Here is a 15,274-nt window from a genome sequence, read left to right on the forward strand (position 1 = left end):
ACCCAAAGTGCCCCCTCAATTCCGTGTCTGCTTCTTTCTCTCCCTTCCCCGGGGGCTTCTTTGCACTACAGGGTCTCCCTCCTCCACTCTCAGGAGTTCCTGGTGCCCTGAGGGCCAGACAGCTCCCAGGTGTCCCCTACACGCTTCTGGTTCCCCTGGCACATGCCACACGGCCACCGTTGGGGACAAATGCCAGGCTGCCGGCTAGAGTAGACCCAGGTGGGCATTCCTGGACCTCCGTTGCTTGCCGGGGAAGACAGGGGTCGGTTCTTCCACATAAACAGATTCTCAAGCACAAGGTGGCCTTCGGGAGCACTGACATCAGAACACACAAAGGTGGGCCTAAGAAAAGCATGATTGACTACACACGTGCAACACGCACACGCACACGCGCACACACACACACACACACACACATTCTCTCTCTCTCACTCTCTCACCCCGTCTCTGCAGAAATAAAGAAACAAAAGACTAAGGTATCTTGTGTTTTTATTTGTCATCTTAGAGCTCCCCACCTTAGCCACCCCCCACCCTCCCCTTCACCGACCACTCTTGCGGGCTACAGGGGACCAACAAACAAAGCTGGGGCCTGGCACCCCCACGAGGCCGCCAGCCCCACCCGAGAACAAGTCACAACCACAAATTATCGGGACAATTAGCGCCTGTACGGGAGCCGGGCGGGCGGGAGCGGGCGAAGCCAGGAGGCCCAGCCGCATTGTGAGCTGGTCTATTTGCCGCTGACCTTGCTCTGGAGGCGATGATACTCCTTCAGCCTGCAGACCAGATTCAAAACAAAGAGGAAGTGAATGAACAGTGACAACACGCACTCCCTCCAACAAGCGGCAGAGTGCCCCGGGGCAGCTGTCTGCGAGGATGTAGGTGAAGTTGTCCTTTTTCCTCCCTCTGTTCCCTCTGCCCTCCCATCAGGATAACGGAATTAATTTATTTTAAGGGGTGGGGGGCGGGGGAACAGTTGCTTGCCATTGTTAAAGACAAAACATTTAATTGGCAGTGGGAGACGTGAAGAGGCCATTGTGAAAACCCCCTGTGTTTGGAGACGTTTTAAAAGGTGTGTGGCCGTAAAACAAAGAGAGGGCCAAGGAGGCCGGGAGGTGGAGGGAGGCCTTCTCGGAGGAAAGGGCGCCCGGGGTGGTGGGGCTGGGTTCAAAGACTCTCCCATCGTGGCGGCTCTGGGAGGAGAGAGTGGGCTGTTCCTGGTGCAGGGGCCCAATCCCAAGCCCCGGGAGAAGGAAGCTGGTGATTAGGAACACACAGAGGGACAGACTGCCCTTCCAGACTCAGCACCCCGGCTTCCTAGCTATGTGACCAGCGGCAAGTTACCTAACCTCTCTGGACCTGTTTCTGGAGCTGCCAAGTGGTGTAAGAATTAAATGAGATAACCTAGGAGATGCCTGGAAGAGGCTTAGCCTTTGGTAGCTGCTGGCAAGAAATGCCCCCGTTTGCCCCTGTGCGTGCCAGCCCCCAGGCCACACCCAGGCGGAGGGCATGCTGCCCGGCTCCTCCCGCGTGCCTGATTTCCACGGGCTCCTGTCCCACTTGCCCTGCCCCTGTGAGGCCAGCACAGGTCACACCGCCACGTGGGGTTCCCACGACCCGAAGGGGTCAGAGACGCCCCTGCAGTCAGGGCTGGAACCCAGGGCCACCCCATTGGGTCACGGATGGCTTCCCGCTGGGCCTGCAGCTCCGGGGTGGCGACCTGCAGGCAGGAGCGGCCAGGGGACCTGCTGGGGCCCCCGGGGAGTCCCTGCAGGCGGAGGGGGTGTCCGTACGTGTCAGGTTTGAAGGGCAGGACCCCAGAACTGGGAGCCCACGTGCCCAGGACCCTTCCGGCTATTACAGGGGTGCCTTCTGGCCCCGCCGAGGACGGGAGCGGGCCCCGAGGACGCTGTGGACGGAGGGCCGGGAAGGCGGGGCTTGTCCGGGGCTGGCCGCAGCCAGAGCGGCCAGGCCCCCGGAAGTCTGCTCCCCACACCGGGGGCCCCGCCAGGCCCGGAGCGCCTCACCTCAGGGAGTTGATGTTGATGAACCCGGTGGCATCGATCGGCTCGTAGTCGCCCTGTACGTTCATGCTGCAAGGAGAGAGCAGAGCCCGTCACACCCCGGCCTCGTCCCACCCCGGGGACCCTGGGGCTGCACAGGCCCTCCGACGGCCACACATGGCGTGGGGAGCCCCAGGACCCGGGTTCCAGCCAGCTCCACCCTCGGGGCTGTGGGGCGTCCAGGAAAGGCCGCTGAAGCCCAGGGCCCAGGGCCGGGGCAGCCTCGGTGCACACGGAACAGCCCGGGGTCTGCACCACGCGCCCCTCCAGCTGCAGGGAGGATCCCCTCGGGGCAGGGTTGCAGTCAGCTTTCACCCTGTGCCCACCAGCCAGACCCGTTGGCTCTGTCCTCACACGGACACCTGCCCCGCGCCAGGGCCAGGGAGAGCGCCCACTGCAGCTGCCCGCTCCGACAGATGTTTATTTTCCTTCCCGCCCCGGTTTCCGTCGCCCGGGTCAGAGGTTGGGAGCTCTCCCTTGGTTGGCCCCCGAAAACCTTCCAAGCAGCATCCCAGCACCCCTGCTCCCGTCACAGAGCTGGGGCCCACGCCCTGTCCGCGCCTGCCTGCGGGCTTTCACTGGGAAAGGGGGCTCCACGGAAGCCACGCAGCCGGCACCTGGCGGACGGAACGGGCTCCCCCCCCACCATCCGTTCACCCGCTTACCCACTGACCCAGGTATTCACAGGGCACCCACTGCCTGCCAGGAGCCCCGCCCGGCACGGAGGAGCCAGGAGCTGGGTAAGCTCAGTGCCCGAGGGGGGCGGGGGGGGGGAGGCAGATGGCAGCCATCAGTCACCTCTCAGCTCATCAGGATGGTGACCAGCTCTCTGAGGACCAGCCTGGGGCGCTGTGGTCTCAGACCTGACTCCACGGGCCTCCCTCCGTCCTCAGCGGGAAGGCGGACCCTCCCGTTTCTCACAGGCCCCCTCTTAGGTCCCGCCCTGAATCAGCCCCTTGTCTGTCCTCCTGTCTGCCGAGCTCCAGCCTCAGGACACAGCAGTCCCAAGGACAAGGAGGCGGCCTGTCCCCTCGGGAGCCTTCCCCGGGAGAGGTGGGGCTGGGAGGGGAGGGGACAGGGAGGCCGCCATGCTTACCCGCCCCTCCGCCGCCCACCCCCAGGGCTGTGCCTGACTGGCTCTTTGTGGACTTTTTACAACAACAAACGGGATGTCAGGCCTGCCCCACACCCCAAACTTGTCCCCGCTCTGCCCCTGCCCTGACCTTCACGGGGCCTGAAGCCACACACAGAACTCTCACGCCCCCACCCCGCCCTCCCTCCACCTCGGCCGCCCGCCCCCCCCCCTCCCCCCCCCGGCCACCAGCCAGCACCTTCCCTGGGAGGGACACCGTGTCAGACTTCAGAGGGGCTGCAGAGGAAAAACTGGACCGAACTGAAGCATCAGCCTAGGACCCAGGCCTCGCTCCCCCTGTCTGAGGCCCTGTGCTCCGTCTGGGGGTGGGGGCTGGGGGAGGGGGCAGGAGCCCCTCCCCACCTCCCTGCCTGAGCATCTGTCCTTCCATCCCCGCTTCTGTGGCAACCCCCCCCCCCCTTCCCCCAGACCGGCCCTCATGGCCACCCCACAGCCTCGCCAGGTGGGGGCCCGTCAGGGGCCAGCTTGTCCTGCGAGGCTGCCGAAGGGTCCCCAGAGGGTCCCTCCGGAACAGACAAACCCCTTTCAAACCGGGGTCCGGGGTTGGGGTTGGGGTGGGGGTGGGGGGGGCGCGGAAAAGAGTTTACAATGATTTTTTTTTTTTTTTACCTCCCCTGACAGTCTGCAGAAAACCTCTGTGCTTTTATTTCTGTTCATTCGAGTGGCTCTGACCTGCTCTATAATTACGTTACTTTCTACCTACTGTGCCGCGGCATTTCCAGCTCCGCTGCCTCTCGCGGCTTCCTCGCTGGTCCCTGCGCCGCTGTCACTCAGCGGCTTTCAAGCCAGCGAAGTAGAAATCAGAAAGAAAGGGGAAATCGGCGGAGGCACAGTGAGAATAAATGCTCCCGCTTTTCTCTTTTTTTCCCCTTTCCCTTTTTACTTTATTCATTTAATCTCCCCGAGTGAGACTCTAAGGCTTAATGAAGGGTTGGACAGATTATTAGAGGCTGTTGATTTGGAGGGGGAGGGAGGAAAGAGCCAGAGAGAGAAAGAGAGAAGATAATTTGACATTTACCCCGACTGATCTAAACTGATTCGGTTATATTTATGGCTTATAAAGTGTTTAGAAAGAGGGAAGGGGGGGCGGGGGGAGAGAAAACTCAGCCTGGCCAGGAGAGGGGAAGAGAGAAATTATATTGACTGCCAAACAAGACTCGTGCTGTAATCCTCACCTGGCCCCCGGCCGGGCCTGCCGTCAGGTGCAGCTGGCTGTACCCCAGGGGTCTGCCCCCCACGCCCAGGCGACCTCCAAACAGACGCCTCACTCCTCAGTCAAGGCCACTCTCACTCACAACGCCAACCCAGGCACGGCTAACGGGCATCTGCTGGCCTCGCCGCCCCGCCTGGCGCGTTGAGGAGCCCCCACCGTTCTCTCCTCGCTCCTGCCCATCTCACTGGCCCTCCGGGGCCCACGGGGTCACAGGACATCGAGGTGCCGACCGCTGCCCAGTGTCCCCAATCCGCCCTCTCCTCAACGCGACCCGCAGGTCCAGACAGCTCTCCTGGCCGGTATCTGAGCAAAGCCTCTCCCAAGTCCCGCTCTTCCCTCCGGAGCATGCTCAGCTCAGCCTCTGCCACCAGGAGGGACTCGGGTTCTGGGCCCCAAGCCCCAGCCGACTGGGGACCTTCCGTCTCCCTCCACAGCCAAGCCCTCTGGGTCCCACCTCCTGAATATGGGCCAGATCTGTCTGCTTCTCTCCTTCCCCAGCTCCGTCAGCCTGGCCCTCACAGGGTCCACCCTCCCCACTCCCCGCCACTCCCCGCCACTCCCCGCAGACCCATTCTCCAGAGCAGCCGGAGGGGCCTGGGAACACACAGACCCATCACGCCCTCCCCCCAAGATCCGGCTCTCGGACCCTTGTCCCCACGTACTTGTAGGGCCTGACATGTTCCGGATTCTTCCAAGGCTCAAAGCCGTGGCACCTGACAAGCTCAAAGACGACTTCTCAGGGACCACAGCAGAGCGCCCGTGTCTCCCCCGCACAGCTGGGGGCCACGGCTCCTAATTCTACATCCGGGCGATCGTGTGATTGGCGCCTCTCCCCGCATCTGGCCTGGACTGCACCCCCCCATTTCACCCCCTCCCCCACCCGTCCCCCACACACTCCCCTGCCCTGCCCGCGTGCAGGTGCGTCTTTGATGAGAAAGGCAGTCAGGGGGCATGGCCGTCAGGCCTGAGCCCGGGGGCAGGGCCACCTACCTCACCAGCTCCTCGTTGTAGAGGGACAGCGGGGACTCGCGGCCCAGGATGTACACCTGGCCCTTGAAGACGGACACCTGGACCTTCCCCTCCACGCGCTCCTGGGACTTGGCGATGCAGTGGCGGACGAACTCGCACTCGGGGCTGTGCCAGAAGCCTGCGGGGGGACGGGAGGGCGCTGAGTGCCCGAAAACCACACACCCAGGACCCCTGAGGCCCCGGCCTGCAAGCTGGCGGGCAGGGAGGAGCAGCTGTCCCCCAGGGCCAGGAGGGACTCGAACCCGCTAACCCGCTGCCTCAGGCCAGACATTCGGGGAGGATCGTGGGCAGGGACACAGCGAAGGGACCCCATCCTTTGCCCACCGGGAGCTGTTTTATGAGGGCCAGGAGACACCCAGGGCCCAGCAGCTGGGTGGAAGTTTTGGGGTCAAGAAGACCCTGCGTATGTGGCCTTCACGTCTGTGTCCCCATGTGTTGCGGGGGTGACTCAGTCGCCCCCTCCCAGGCGGGTGGGCCTCCTGTGGGTGGGGCCCTGGGTGCAGGGGCTGCGGACACCGGTGTGTCGACTAAGAGCCGGGAAGAGGCCCACCCCCAGCGGGGCAGGCCCCTCAGAAATCAGTGAACTGACTTCCCCGTGTTGTTGTATTTTATGGCCCCGAGCTCTGAGTCCTCAAGAACATTCCGTGCGAAACCTCCCAGGTCACACAGGCTGCAGGGGGCCTGGGCCAGAGCATCCCCCAGGGCCTGAGAAACGGGCTGCACCCCTCCCCCCTCCCCTCACCCACCCCTCCCCAGAGCCCTGGGGCCAGGGCGCTGTGCTCAGTCAGTCCCAGGAAGGGCAGGCTCAGACCTGCCGCCGAGGGGCCAGCAGGCGGCTGGCCGGGGCGGGGGAGGGACAGGCGCTGGAGGGTAGGGTTTCTCTGAAATGGAGCCGGGAAGGTGAGCCCACCTGGGCAGCTGTGGGGCCAGATGGCTGGTGATCTCCGGCCCCGATAAAGGGCCGGGTCAGCCCGGGCTCTCGCTGGGAAAGGGGCGCAGGCCGCCCGCCTCTGGGAGGGCCGGGGGCCGGCAGAGGCGGGGAGGGCCGGGCAGGAAGACAAGGCTCAGGCTCTTGCTCCGTGACCCGGTCTGGAGTTCACATCCCAGCTCCCCCCTCTGTGCCTCGGCGCCCGCTCGCACGGGGAGACGCCATTGCTGAGCGCCCTGCAGGGGGCTGGGCAGGTTCTGAGAGGAGGCGGGCACTGAGGTGTGATCATGGCCTCCGCCAGCCCCCCTGCACCCGGGAGGCAGACACCGGCAATGGACAGAGCGTGCGAGTGCTCCTGACTCAGTCTAGTCCCTTGCAGGAGGGAACCCCGACAGCCCCACCTCATCACACCCCGTCTTTCTGACTATGTCGGGGTGATTAGACCGTTAAGTTCCCAGGCGGAGAGATGGGGACATGATGGGGCAGGGAGACCCCTGTGGGAGCACCTGCCTGGGCTTTATCGCATTTAGTCCTCACTACAGGCAGGGTCCTTCTCCGCACTGGGCAGATGAGGAAACTGAGGCACAGGGAGGTCCAGGGACTTGCTCAGGCGGTAATGTCCCTCTACATTTGTGTGAGAAATCACATCCAACAGCCGCGCTGAGCGGCTGGGGGACAGGCTGCTGCCGAGGCCAACCCTGACATTGCTGGGGGGCACGGACATCGGGGCACCGGGCAACATGGATACGAATAACGCCTCCCCGGGCTGTGTCTCCACGGCCCCCTCCTCCCCTCGCCCCACCCCGGGCTCTCTGTCCTTTGAAATCTCCTAATCACTGGCACTCATTTTGGGATTTAGAGGGCTCGGCGGGCGGCAGAGCCAGAATACAGCCCAGGTGGCTTGGCAGAGGGGCCCAAGCCGCCGCCCAGGCCACGCTGTGCTCCGACTCCCCGGGCTCCATGCCTGCGCCGAGCCCCGCGCTCAGCCTGCTCACGGCCCTGCCCCTCTGAAGCCACCCGCCCCGGGCTCACAGCCGCCCCTGAGCGGCCTGGCACCTCGGCCAAGGGTCCTTGCCTGAGGCTGGGGCCTGGCCCCTCCATCCTGCCGTGTCTTCATGGCTCTCCCACTCTAACCCAAACCCTCCTTCCAGCGCCGGAACCCCGCGGAGCGAGGGAGTCCGCGGGAGACAGGGGTATTTAAACACCTGCCCGACCCTGGGCGGCCCGGCCTCTAAGCTGCCGGAAACAATGGCAGGAGAAACGCCACCAGCCGGTAACCACGAGAGTCTTCTTGAAATGCCAAGATTGGTGACAGTGGTTAGGGGGGTCCCCTCCCCAAAATTCAAAATCTCCCGGTGGAGCAGGGGTGAGGTGAGCACGGAGGAGCCTCCGGGGATGTCTGGCTGACGGCTTAGGCCTGCTCCCCGCCGTGAGACTGGCTTGTGGCTGAGCAGTGCTCCCTTTGTGGGAGTGCACTGACTACCAGGGGGCTGCTCCTGAATTGAGCATCTGCCCCCTGGTGGTCAGTGCATGTCATAGCGACCGGTTGTTCTGCCTTTTGGCTGATTTGCATATTTGCCTTTTACTATATAGGACGTTAACTTTCCCCAGGGCCGACATCCAGGCCCCTGTGCCTGTCAAGATTGGCCGCAGGCAGCAGCCTGTCCCCCAGTGCCCGTTGGGTGTGATCTTTCTCATCAGGGAGCTCTGAAGGGCAGAGAGCAGGCCAGCCAGCACAGGTTTTGGAAAGGGCTGGACAGTCCTCTGGGCTCTGTGGGCCCCTCGGTCTCTGCTGAGACCACTCAGCCTCCAGAAGCTCAGAAGCAGCCGCAGATGATCTGTGAAAGGAGCGTGGGCCCCCCAAACACTCCTCACAGTCACCAAGACCCCATAAAATCTTCCATGTGTCACAGAGGGGTGTCATTTTAAAAAACGTTCCCCAATCATTCACATACACTGAGTGGCCAGATTATTATGATCTCTGAACGCATAATAATCTGGCCATTCATACTAGAGGCTCAGTGCATGAATTTGTGCATGGGTCTGGCCAGCCTGGCTGGGGGAGGGGACATGGGCGGTTAGCTGGCCTGCCTGCTGGTTGAACTCCTAGTCGAAGGGACAATTTGCATATTAGCCTTTTATTATATAGCATTTGCACTGAGTGGCCAGGTTATTATGCGTCCAGAGATCATCATCATCTGGCCATTCCGTGTATATAAACACTAGCCTTAGCTCACGAGCTGAACAGAAACAGTGATACAACGTGGGGTCAGAAGGCCTGGGTTCCAACCCAGGAGAGGCACAGAAACTCAGTCTCCTCACCTGGGAAACGGGAACCCACCCACACTGCGTGCTCCTGTCACCCCCCGCCCATTCCACGCACGGGGAGGCATGTGGCGGTCCCAGGCGCTGCCTGGGCCTGGGGCCGAGCTCTCGTCAAGGCAGCCATTGCCTTGCTCAAAACAGTTAATGCAGAATCTCCAGCTTCTGCCTGGAGACTGCCTGTCCTAGGTCACTCCCAGCGAGGCCACTTCCTGCTGTGCAAGCTCCTTGGACAAGCTCCTTCTTTTCTGAGCCTCAGTTTCCTCACCTGTAAAAGGAGCTGGCTGCTCCTAGGAAAGTTGGGGGGACCCCCTGGGACAGCGCTTGTCCCCACACAGTGCCTGGCACGGGCACGTGCTGAATAAAGATCGGCAGCCCGGGGGAGACACAGGGTGCATCCTTGGGGTCATTCAGGCTGCAGGTGGCGGGGGCAGCAGACGCCTCGGGGGACGGGCACCTTTCCCTCGACACTCCGTGAGCAGGGTGGGCCCTGGCACCCCCTCCTCACTCCCTAGTTCCCTGTCCCCACTTGACCATGGCCACGGGCGGGGCTGGGCGGGCGGGGGTGGGCACCGGGGGGACCACGCACCGGTGTACACCAGCTCAGCGAACTTGAGGCCCAGGCCTTGCTTGATCTTGCGCACCTCCCGGTCCATGGTGAAGGCCTCGATGTCTAAGTGAGCGTGGTAGAGCACGGTTCCCGCTGGGGTCTCGTAGATACCTAGCCATTTTTCCAGGCAGGGGGAACGGGAGGAAAAAAAGGAGAGAAACACATGAAACCCAAACTGTCAGCAAATGACAAAAAGGGAAAAAAATAATAATGACTCGTCTGACAGGAGGCACGCCGGTCGGACCCATTCACTCCCAGCTTGCCGCAAAATGCAGCTGTCATTATGCTCACGCTGGGGCCACGACAGTCCACTCTGCGGCGTGCGGAGAAGATGTCTGGATGCCCCCTCCGAAGAGGCCGCAGACGCTGGAAAATGACAGGGTTCGGGGCCGCCCCCTCCCTCCCGACGCATGCCCACCGGCCCGCGGCTGAAAACCTGTAATTAAACCGACGACAGAGGAGCCCAGGGCCCCCGATGCCCCTTCCTCCCTCCGCCGGGAGCCGGGAGCCGGGGAAGGGCTGCTGAGCGAGCAGCTAGGCCGGGCCTCTCCGCCCTGTGTCTCCGCGGAGCGACCCTGACCTTGAGATGGACGCCCAGCACGCGCTGTATGTGCAGGGCCGGAGCCGGGGTGGGCTGGGGCCTGGGAGTCCCACGCCACGTCCGCCTTTCCCGAGAGGGCCCGTCACCGCTGTGCGACCCAGGCCGGCGCAGGTGGGGAAACCGAGGCCTGCGGAGGGGCCTGCCCGGGTGGAGCTGGACACCGAATTCCGGCTCTGAGGCCCTGACCGGTGTGTCTGCCGTGCGGTGGGTCAGCCGGCGATGCGGGCCCAAACCCACCGTCTGGCCAAGTGCCCTGCCCACCCCTTTGGGCTCGGTGCCTCTGTTTGCCGACAACCTGCCCGGACCAGACGGGAGGAAGCAGCCCTGCGGGGAACGGCCGATGGGCAGCGCCCCGCTCCATGGGGGGGACATGGGGCCCCGGGGGGCGGGGTCCCTACGCACACGCGGCCAGGCCCTGCTGGCCAGCGCTGCGGCCTCTTGAATGAGCTCACCGGAGCCTGAGCAGCTGACCTTGGACAAACTGCCCGTTCGTTCCGATGGAGAAGGAGCAAGGCCTGCTCCCCCCACCTCCCCCCGAGTGCTGCCCAGAAAGCTGCCTCTTCCTCCCCACGTCACAGCGGCAAAGGGGGGAGTTTTCCGTTGGCCTGACAATGTGCTGCCTCTTCCCAAACTCCTGCCTTACACACACACACACACACACACACACACCCCAAAGGGCTCTGCACGCCCACGTTCACAGCGGCGTGTGCACACAGCCAAACATGAACGAGCTGGCCCGCGGACGAATGGACCCACGTGGCCCAGCCACACGACCACGTCCTTCCCCAACCAGAGGACTCTGGCCCCAGGACGGGATGCCGAGAGAGAAGCCGGTCACCGAAGGAGGACAGTGTGGTCGGCGGGCAGGAGGCCCCAGAAGTCAAGTTCAGGAGACGGGGGTGAGGGGGTGGGGGGGGAGTGCAGGCTGCCAGGGGCCGGGGAGTTAGGGTTCAGTGGGGACAATTACAGTTTGGGAAGAGGAGAAAGTTCTAGAAATGGGTGGCGGCGGCTGCACAGCCGTGTGAATGTGCCGAGTGTCACTGAACTGGACACTTCAAAAACGGTTACATCGGTAAACGTAATGGTATGCATGTTTTACCGCCATTTTAAACCCTTCTTTAGAAACTGCGAAAAGTAAAAAGGAGATTGTTTTCAGCGCTGGAATCTGAAGGGGGCTGAGCCATGCGACTAACCAGGAATCCCCCCCCCCCCGCCCCCTCCCCGAGGGCTCGGTCTGGGAATTGCAGGAAAGTCCCTTTGGGATCACCCCGTGTTCGGTGGCCGGAGCCTGGGTGCCATGGCCGAGAGGAAGGGCCTGGGCTCTGGCTGTGGCTGAGGCTCCCAGTGTCACCCAGAGCCCGGCGCGGAGGACGGCCGCTCGGCTGCGCGGCCGGAGCCCAGCTGTGACCTCGGGGGCGGGGGGGGGGGGGGGATGTTCCCGGGAGGCCACGGCCCTCGCGCCTGTCAGCAGTTTAGAGGGAGAGACACAGCCCAGGAAGAGCAGCGGTGAGACAGGCAGATAGAGGGGGAGATGGAGGGGGGAGATGGACGGATGGCCGAGAAAAGCCGTGGTGGGTAGCAGGGAGGGTGGGTGGGGGGAGAAGGGGAGAGAGAACTGCGGGGTGGGGGCAAGGAAAACCTATGGCAACTCCTTGGAGGCCGCCTGGCACCACCACGTGGCTCCCCATGGTCTCCGGGCACCGAGAAAAGCCCTCAGCAGAGCCAGACGCGTGCGGAACGCTTGGGACTGTCTCCAGAATGGCAGTGCCCACCACAACGTAAAGCGGTGAGCCTCCACTTATCCCGGAACCTCATCACTCAGAGTTGTCTAAAGCAAGAGAATGTCAAGGCCTACTGGTCTCCTCGGCCGGGCAGACTGGGAACTCAGATTCACTGGTTTGGAACAGACTTCTGATGATTCGTTTTGCCACGTTTTGAAAGACGGCCCTCACTGGGTAGTCGCCCTCCTCCTGGGCAGGCCGATACAGCGGGGCTCACTTCCATTCCTGGGGAACCTGTCCCCTCCCCCCTTTTCCTGGCCTTGGCTGGGCCAGCGTGGGGCACGGCGAAGCTGTATCTGCAGGGCCGGGGCCCTGAAGCCCCACAGCCCTGGCCTGAAGGCAGGTGCCCGGACACTCTCACCCCACCCCGCGGGGCATGTGGACACTGCAGCCAACGCCAGCCTCACCTCCAATGGTGCAGAGGGCCAGGCCGGCGTGCCTGGTGGGCAGAGCTGCCCCCTCCTGAGCCCTCAGAACTCGCCTCCCGGCTGCCAACCCTCCCAGGCAGCCACGACACACAGCACAATTAATATTCCTGCTCCTTTTCTACGAAGGTGTTAAAGTTAATTGCGACTGATCAAAAAGCTTGTTTTCCCGTTGCTGCTGGTGTGTGTGTGTGTGTGTGTGTGTGTGTGTGTGTGTGTAAGAGGGAGGAAGAGAGAGAGAGGGAGAGAGAGAATCTCAAGATCTCTCCTCTCCACAGGGGTAAGGGCAGACGCGTTCTGTGTATTTCTTCTGGAGAAAAAAAAATGACAGAAGCCTGATGCTGAAAGAGGATGGATTTGGGGCTTTGACAGTCAGCATACAAACCGCCAGTGAGAGGAGGAGGAAATGACAGCTGAGACTCGTGTGGCGGTGAAGAGACAACAGACATGTTCCGAGTGACACGCACAGCGGCTCCGAGTGTCTATTTTCATCTCCCCGTGTTTGCGGGGGAAAGACAGAGGTGTCAGCAGCGCTCCGCGGAGCGGCTTCAATCACCCCGTAATTACTGGGGGGCGGGGGCGGAGAGTGGACCAAAGAGGAAGAGTGGGGACCCAAACAGCTGCTGCCACTTACATTCTCCTCGGCCCCCGAGGCTGCCAGGTTAGCCCGGAGCGAGCCATTTGGCAGAATTGAACGGCATCCGAACTCAGCAGGTGGCGGGTGGTGGGGGCGAGGGCACCTGGGCCAGAGGCTCTGGCCCTCGGGGAAAGCAGCATCCGGAGGGAGGGATTTGGAAACACCCAGGGAAGGGAGGTTGGCTGGAGCCCAAGGACTCCCCTGTTAGGTACCAGGGCCAAGGAGAGAGGCAGTTGCTATGGTGACGGGAAGGCAAGTGATGGAGGGACTCTAACCATCCTCTGTGCTCCTGGGAGCCAGGGTGGGCCTCTGGGGCTGGCTGCCCCAGGCCTCTGCAAGGGCAGATGCCTTTGCTTTGCAGGTCTCCCTCCATCCTCCACCTGGAAGGTTCCATCTGTGGGAAGCTGCTGGTGGGCGGGCAGGTGGGGACGTGGGCAGGCAGCCTTGTTCCTTCTTAGCCAGAAAGCAGAGGAATAAGGAGGAAGTTAGACGAGGGGAGAGACGGGTAGGGTGGAGGGAGAAGGCTGAAGAGTGGAAGAGAGAGAGTAGAGGGCAGAGAAAGCTGGCAATGAGGAGGAGGAGGAGGAAGAGGAAGAGGAAGAGGAGGAGAAGGAAGATGAAGAGAAGGAGGAGGAGGAGGAAGAGGAGGAAGAGGAGGAGGAGAGTAGGAGGAGTAGGAGGAGGGGGAGGAGGAGGAGGAGGAGGAGGAAGAGGAGGAAGGGAAGAGGAGGAGGAGGAAGAGGAGGACGAGGGGAGGAGGAGGAGGACGAGGGGGAGGAGGAGGACGAGGAGGAGGAAGAGGAGGAGGATTGAGATCTGGGGGGGCCAGGCGGAGAGAGGAGCAAGGTGAGCGAAGGACCTGAGCTGGCTCCTTCCCTGCTCCCCTCCTGCCTGCCTCGCCCCCCTTCTCCTCCCCACTGATTTCATTTACTTCACTTAATTAGCCCCCCTCCGGAGTTAAAAAGATAATGTGATAATGACGATGTGAACAGCCACAATACAGCGAAAGCTACTCCATCTGCAGCTTCGCCAGCCCCCTGCCCCTCTGACCCCAGGGCCCTGATGCCACGAGCCAGCCACCCCAGACTCAGGCACCAGCGCTGCCCAACGTCCTACCACCCCAACCCCAGGGTGGGGGGGAGAGAAACACACAAAACCAACCAAATTAAAACACCAAAAAAACTAAACACACCACAAATAAACAAGCCCTTAACGAATTTCAATTACAGAGCTTGGTAAAATCGATACAAATGACATTCCCCCTTGTACACAGAGACACAGACAATAGCCCTCCCACTCTGCCCTCAATATGGCTGGCAATTAACAGCTTCCCCCATTACCGGGGACTTCATAAAAACCCCGCAGTGGGAGAACCCACAGTGTCCCAATTTACGGCCCGCTCTGTCTTTCTCACGACAAATCACCGGGAGCGGAGAAATAAAAACAAGGTATCGCCTAAAACGAGGAAGCAATTTTCTCCTCTCACCACCCCCCCAGCCCCCAAACCACATAGAAAATAGGTGAATCAGAACTTCCAAAGGGAAATGACAACATCACCATTGACAGCTGGAGTTCAGAGAGGGAAAGCAACTTGCCCCAGGTCACACAGCAAGTTGCGTGACCGAATCCTGGGCGTTGAGGGACAGCCCCCTCGGGTCCACACACACCACCCGGGCGGGTAAAGACTGTCCTTCGGGCGTCTGTTCCTCTGGTGGGTGGTGTTCTTACTAAAGAAGTCACATCTGCCTGCTAGCCTACTGGCTCCGACCCGCAATGGTGATGGCGCCCGGTTCTGGGCAGAAGATGGATAAAAAGTGAAATGGACCATCCAGGCACAGCACCCACGGTGGCCAAGAGCACTCCAGACCTGACCTGGACACAGCCCGTCCCACAGGAGAAGCTGAGGCTCAGAGCGGCTTCCCCGTGGGGATGGAGCCGGGACGGGGACGGGAGCCAGGTGCCAACGCCTACACCCTCTGCACTGTGGACCAGAGGGGCCCCGTGCGGACCTGACCGCTCAGGGGAGGCCTGCGTGGCGGTCTGCAGACTCAGAGACCGAAAGCCACCACAAAGGACGGTCTGAAACGAAACTTTGACCAAAGCAGTGGAGGGCACTTACGTCCTAGGCCGGTATCTTCACTGACAAGGTCACCTTTACCTTAACTTAGGGGTGTCGAACTCAATCAGAGAAGGGGCCAAAATCTAAAATCCAGCCTAAATCGCGGGCCGAATGGTTTACTGAACAGTCATAAACTGTCATTGTGATGGAAACGCAGCGGAGTGCAGTGATGACAGCGCTGTGCGGGCCACATTGCAAGGCCTGGCGGGACGGATTTGGCCCGCGGGCCTTGTGTTTGACACATGTACCTTAACTGAGCCCCTCTGTCTTTTTGCATCTGTGATAACACACCCTTGAAACGTCTGGGTAATTTGTAACTTCCCTTTTTCTGGAGCCCCTGGGCACAACTTAAATGTGCTGGGGCTGGCCCAGAGACCACAGATTCCTTCATTATCA

General features: G+C 61.8%; 1 protein-coding gene across 1 annotated transcript in view; it reads right to left on the reverse strand.

Moving 5' to 3' along the window:
• Positions 1–488: 488 nt before the first annotated feature.
• The window catches only part of ASS1 (argininosuccinate synthase 1), a 35,528-nt gene continuing 20,742 nt past the window's right edge, over positions 489–15,274 (reverse strand). Inside the window, exons 12-15 of the mRNA XM_036416088.2 lie at positions 9,295–9,426; positions 5,417–5,573; positions 2,025–2,090; positions 489–773 (exon numbers count right to left, since the gene is read on the reverse strand). Coding sequence (XP_036271981.1) covers positions 728–773; positions 2,025–2,090; positions 5,417–5,573; positions 9,295–9,426 — 401 coding nt within the window. The 3' untranslated portion in view covers positions 489–727. The remainder of the gene's footprint in view (positions 774–2,024; positions 2,091–5,416; positions 5,574–9,294; positions 9,427–15,274) is intronic.

Source organism: Pipistrellus kuhlii, unplaced genomic scaffold (genome assembly GCF_014108245.1).
Source record: "Pipistrellus kuhlii isolate mPipKuh1 unplaced genomic scaffold, mPipKuh1.p scaffold_m20_p_53, whole genome shotgun sequence".
Lineage (NCBI taxonomy): Eukaryota > Metazoa > Chordata > Mammalia > Chiroptera > Vespertilionidae > Pipistrellus > Pipistrellus kuhlii.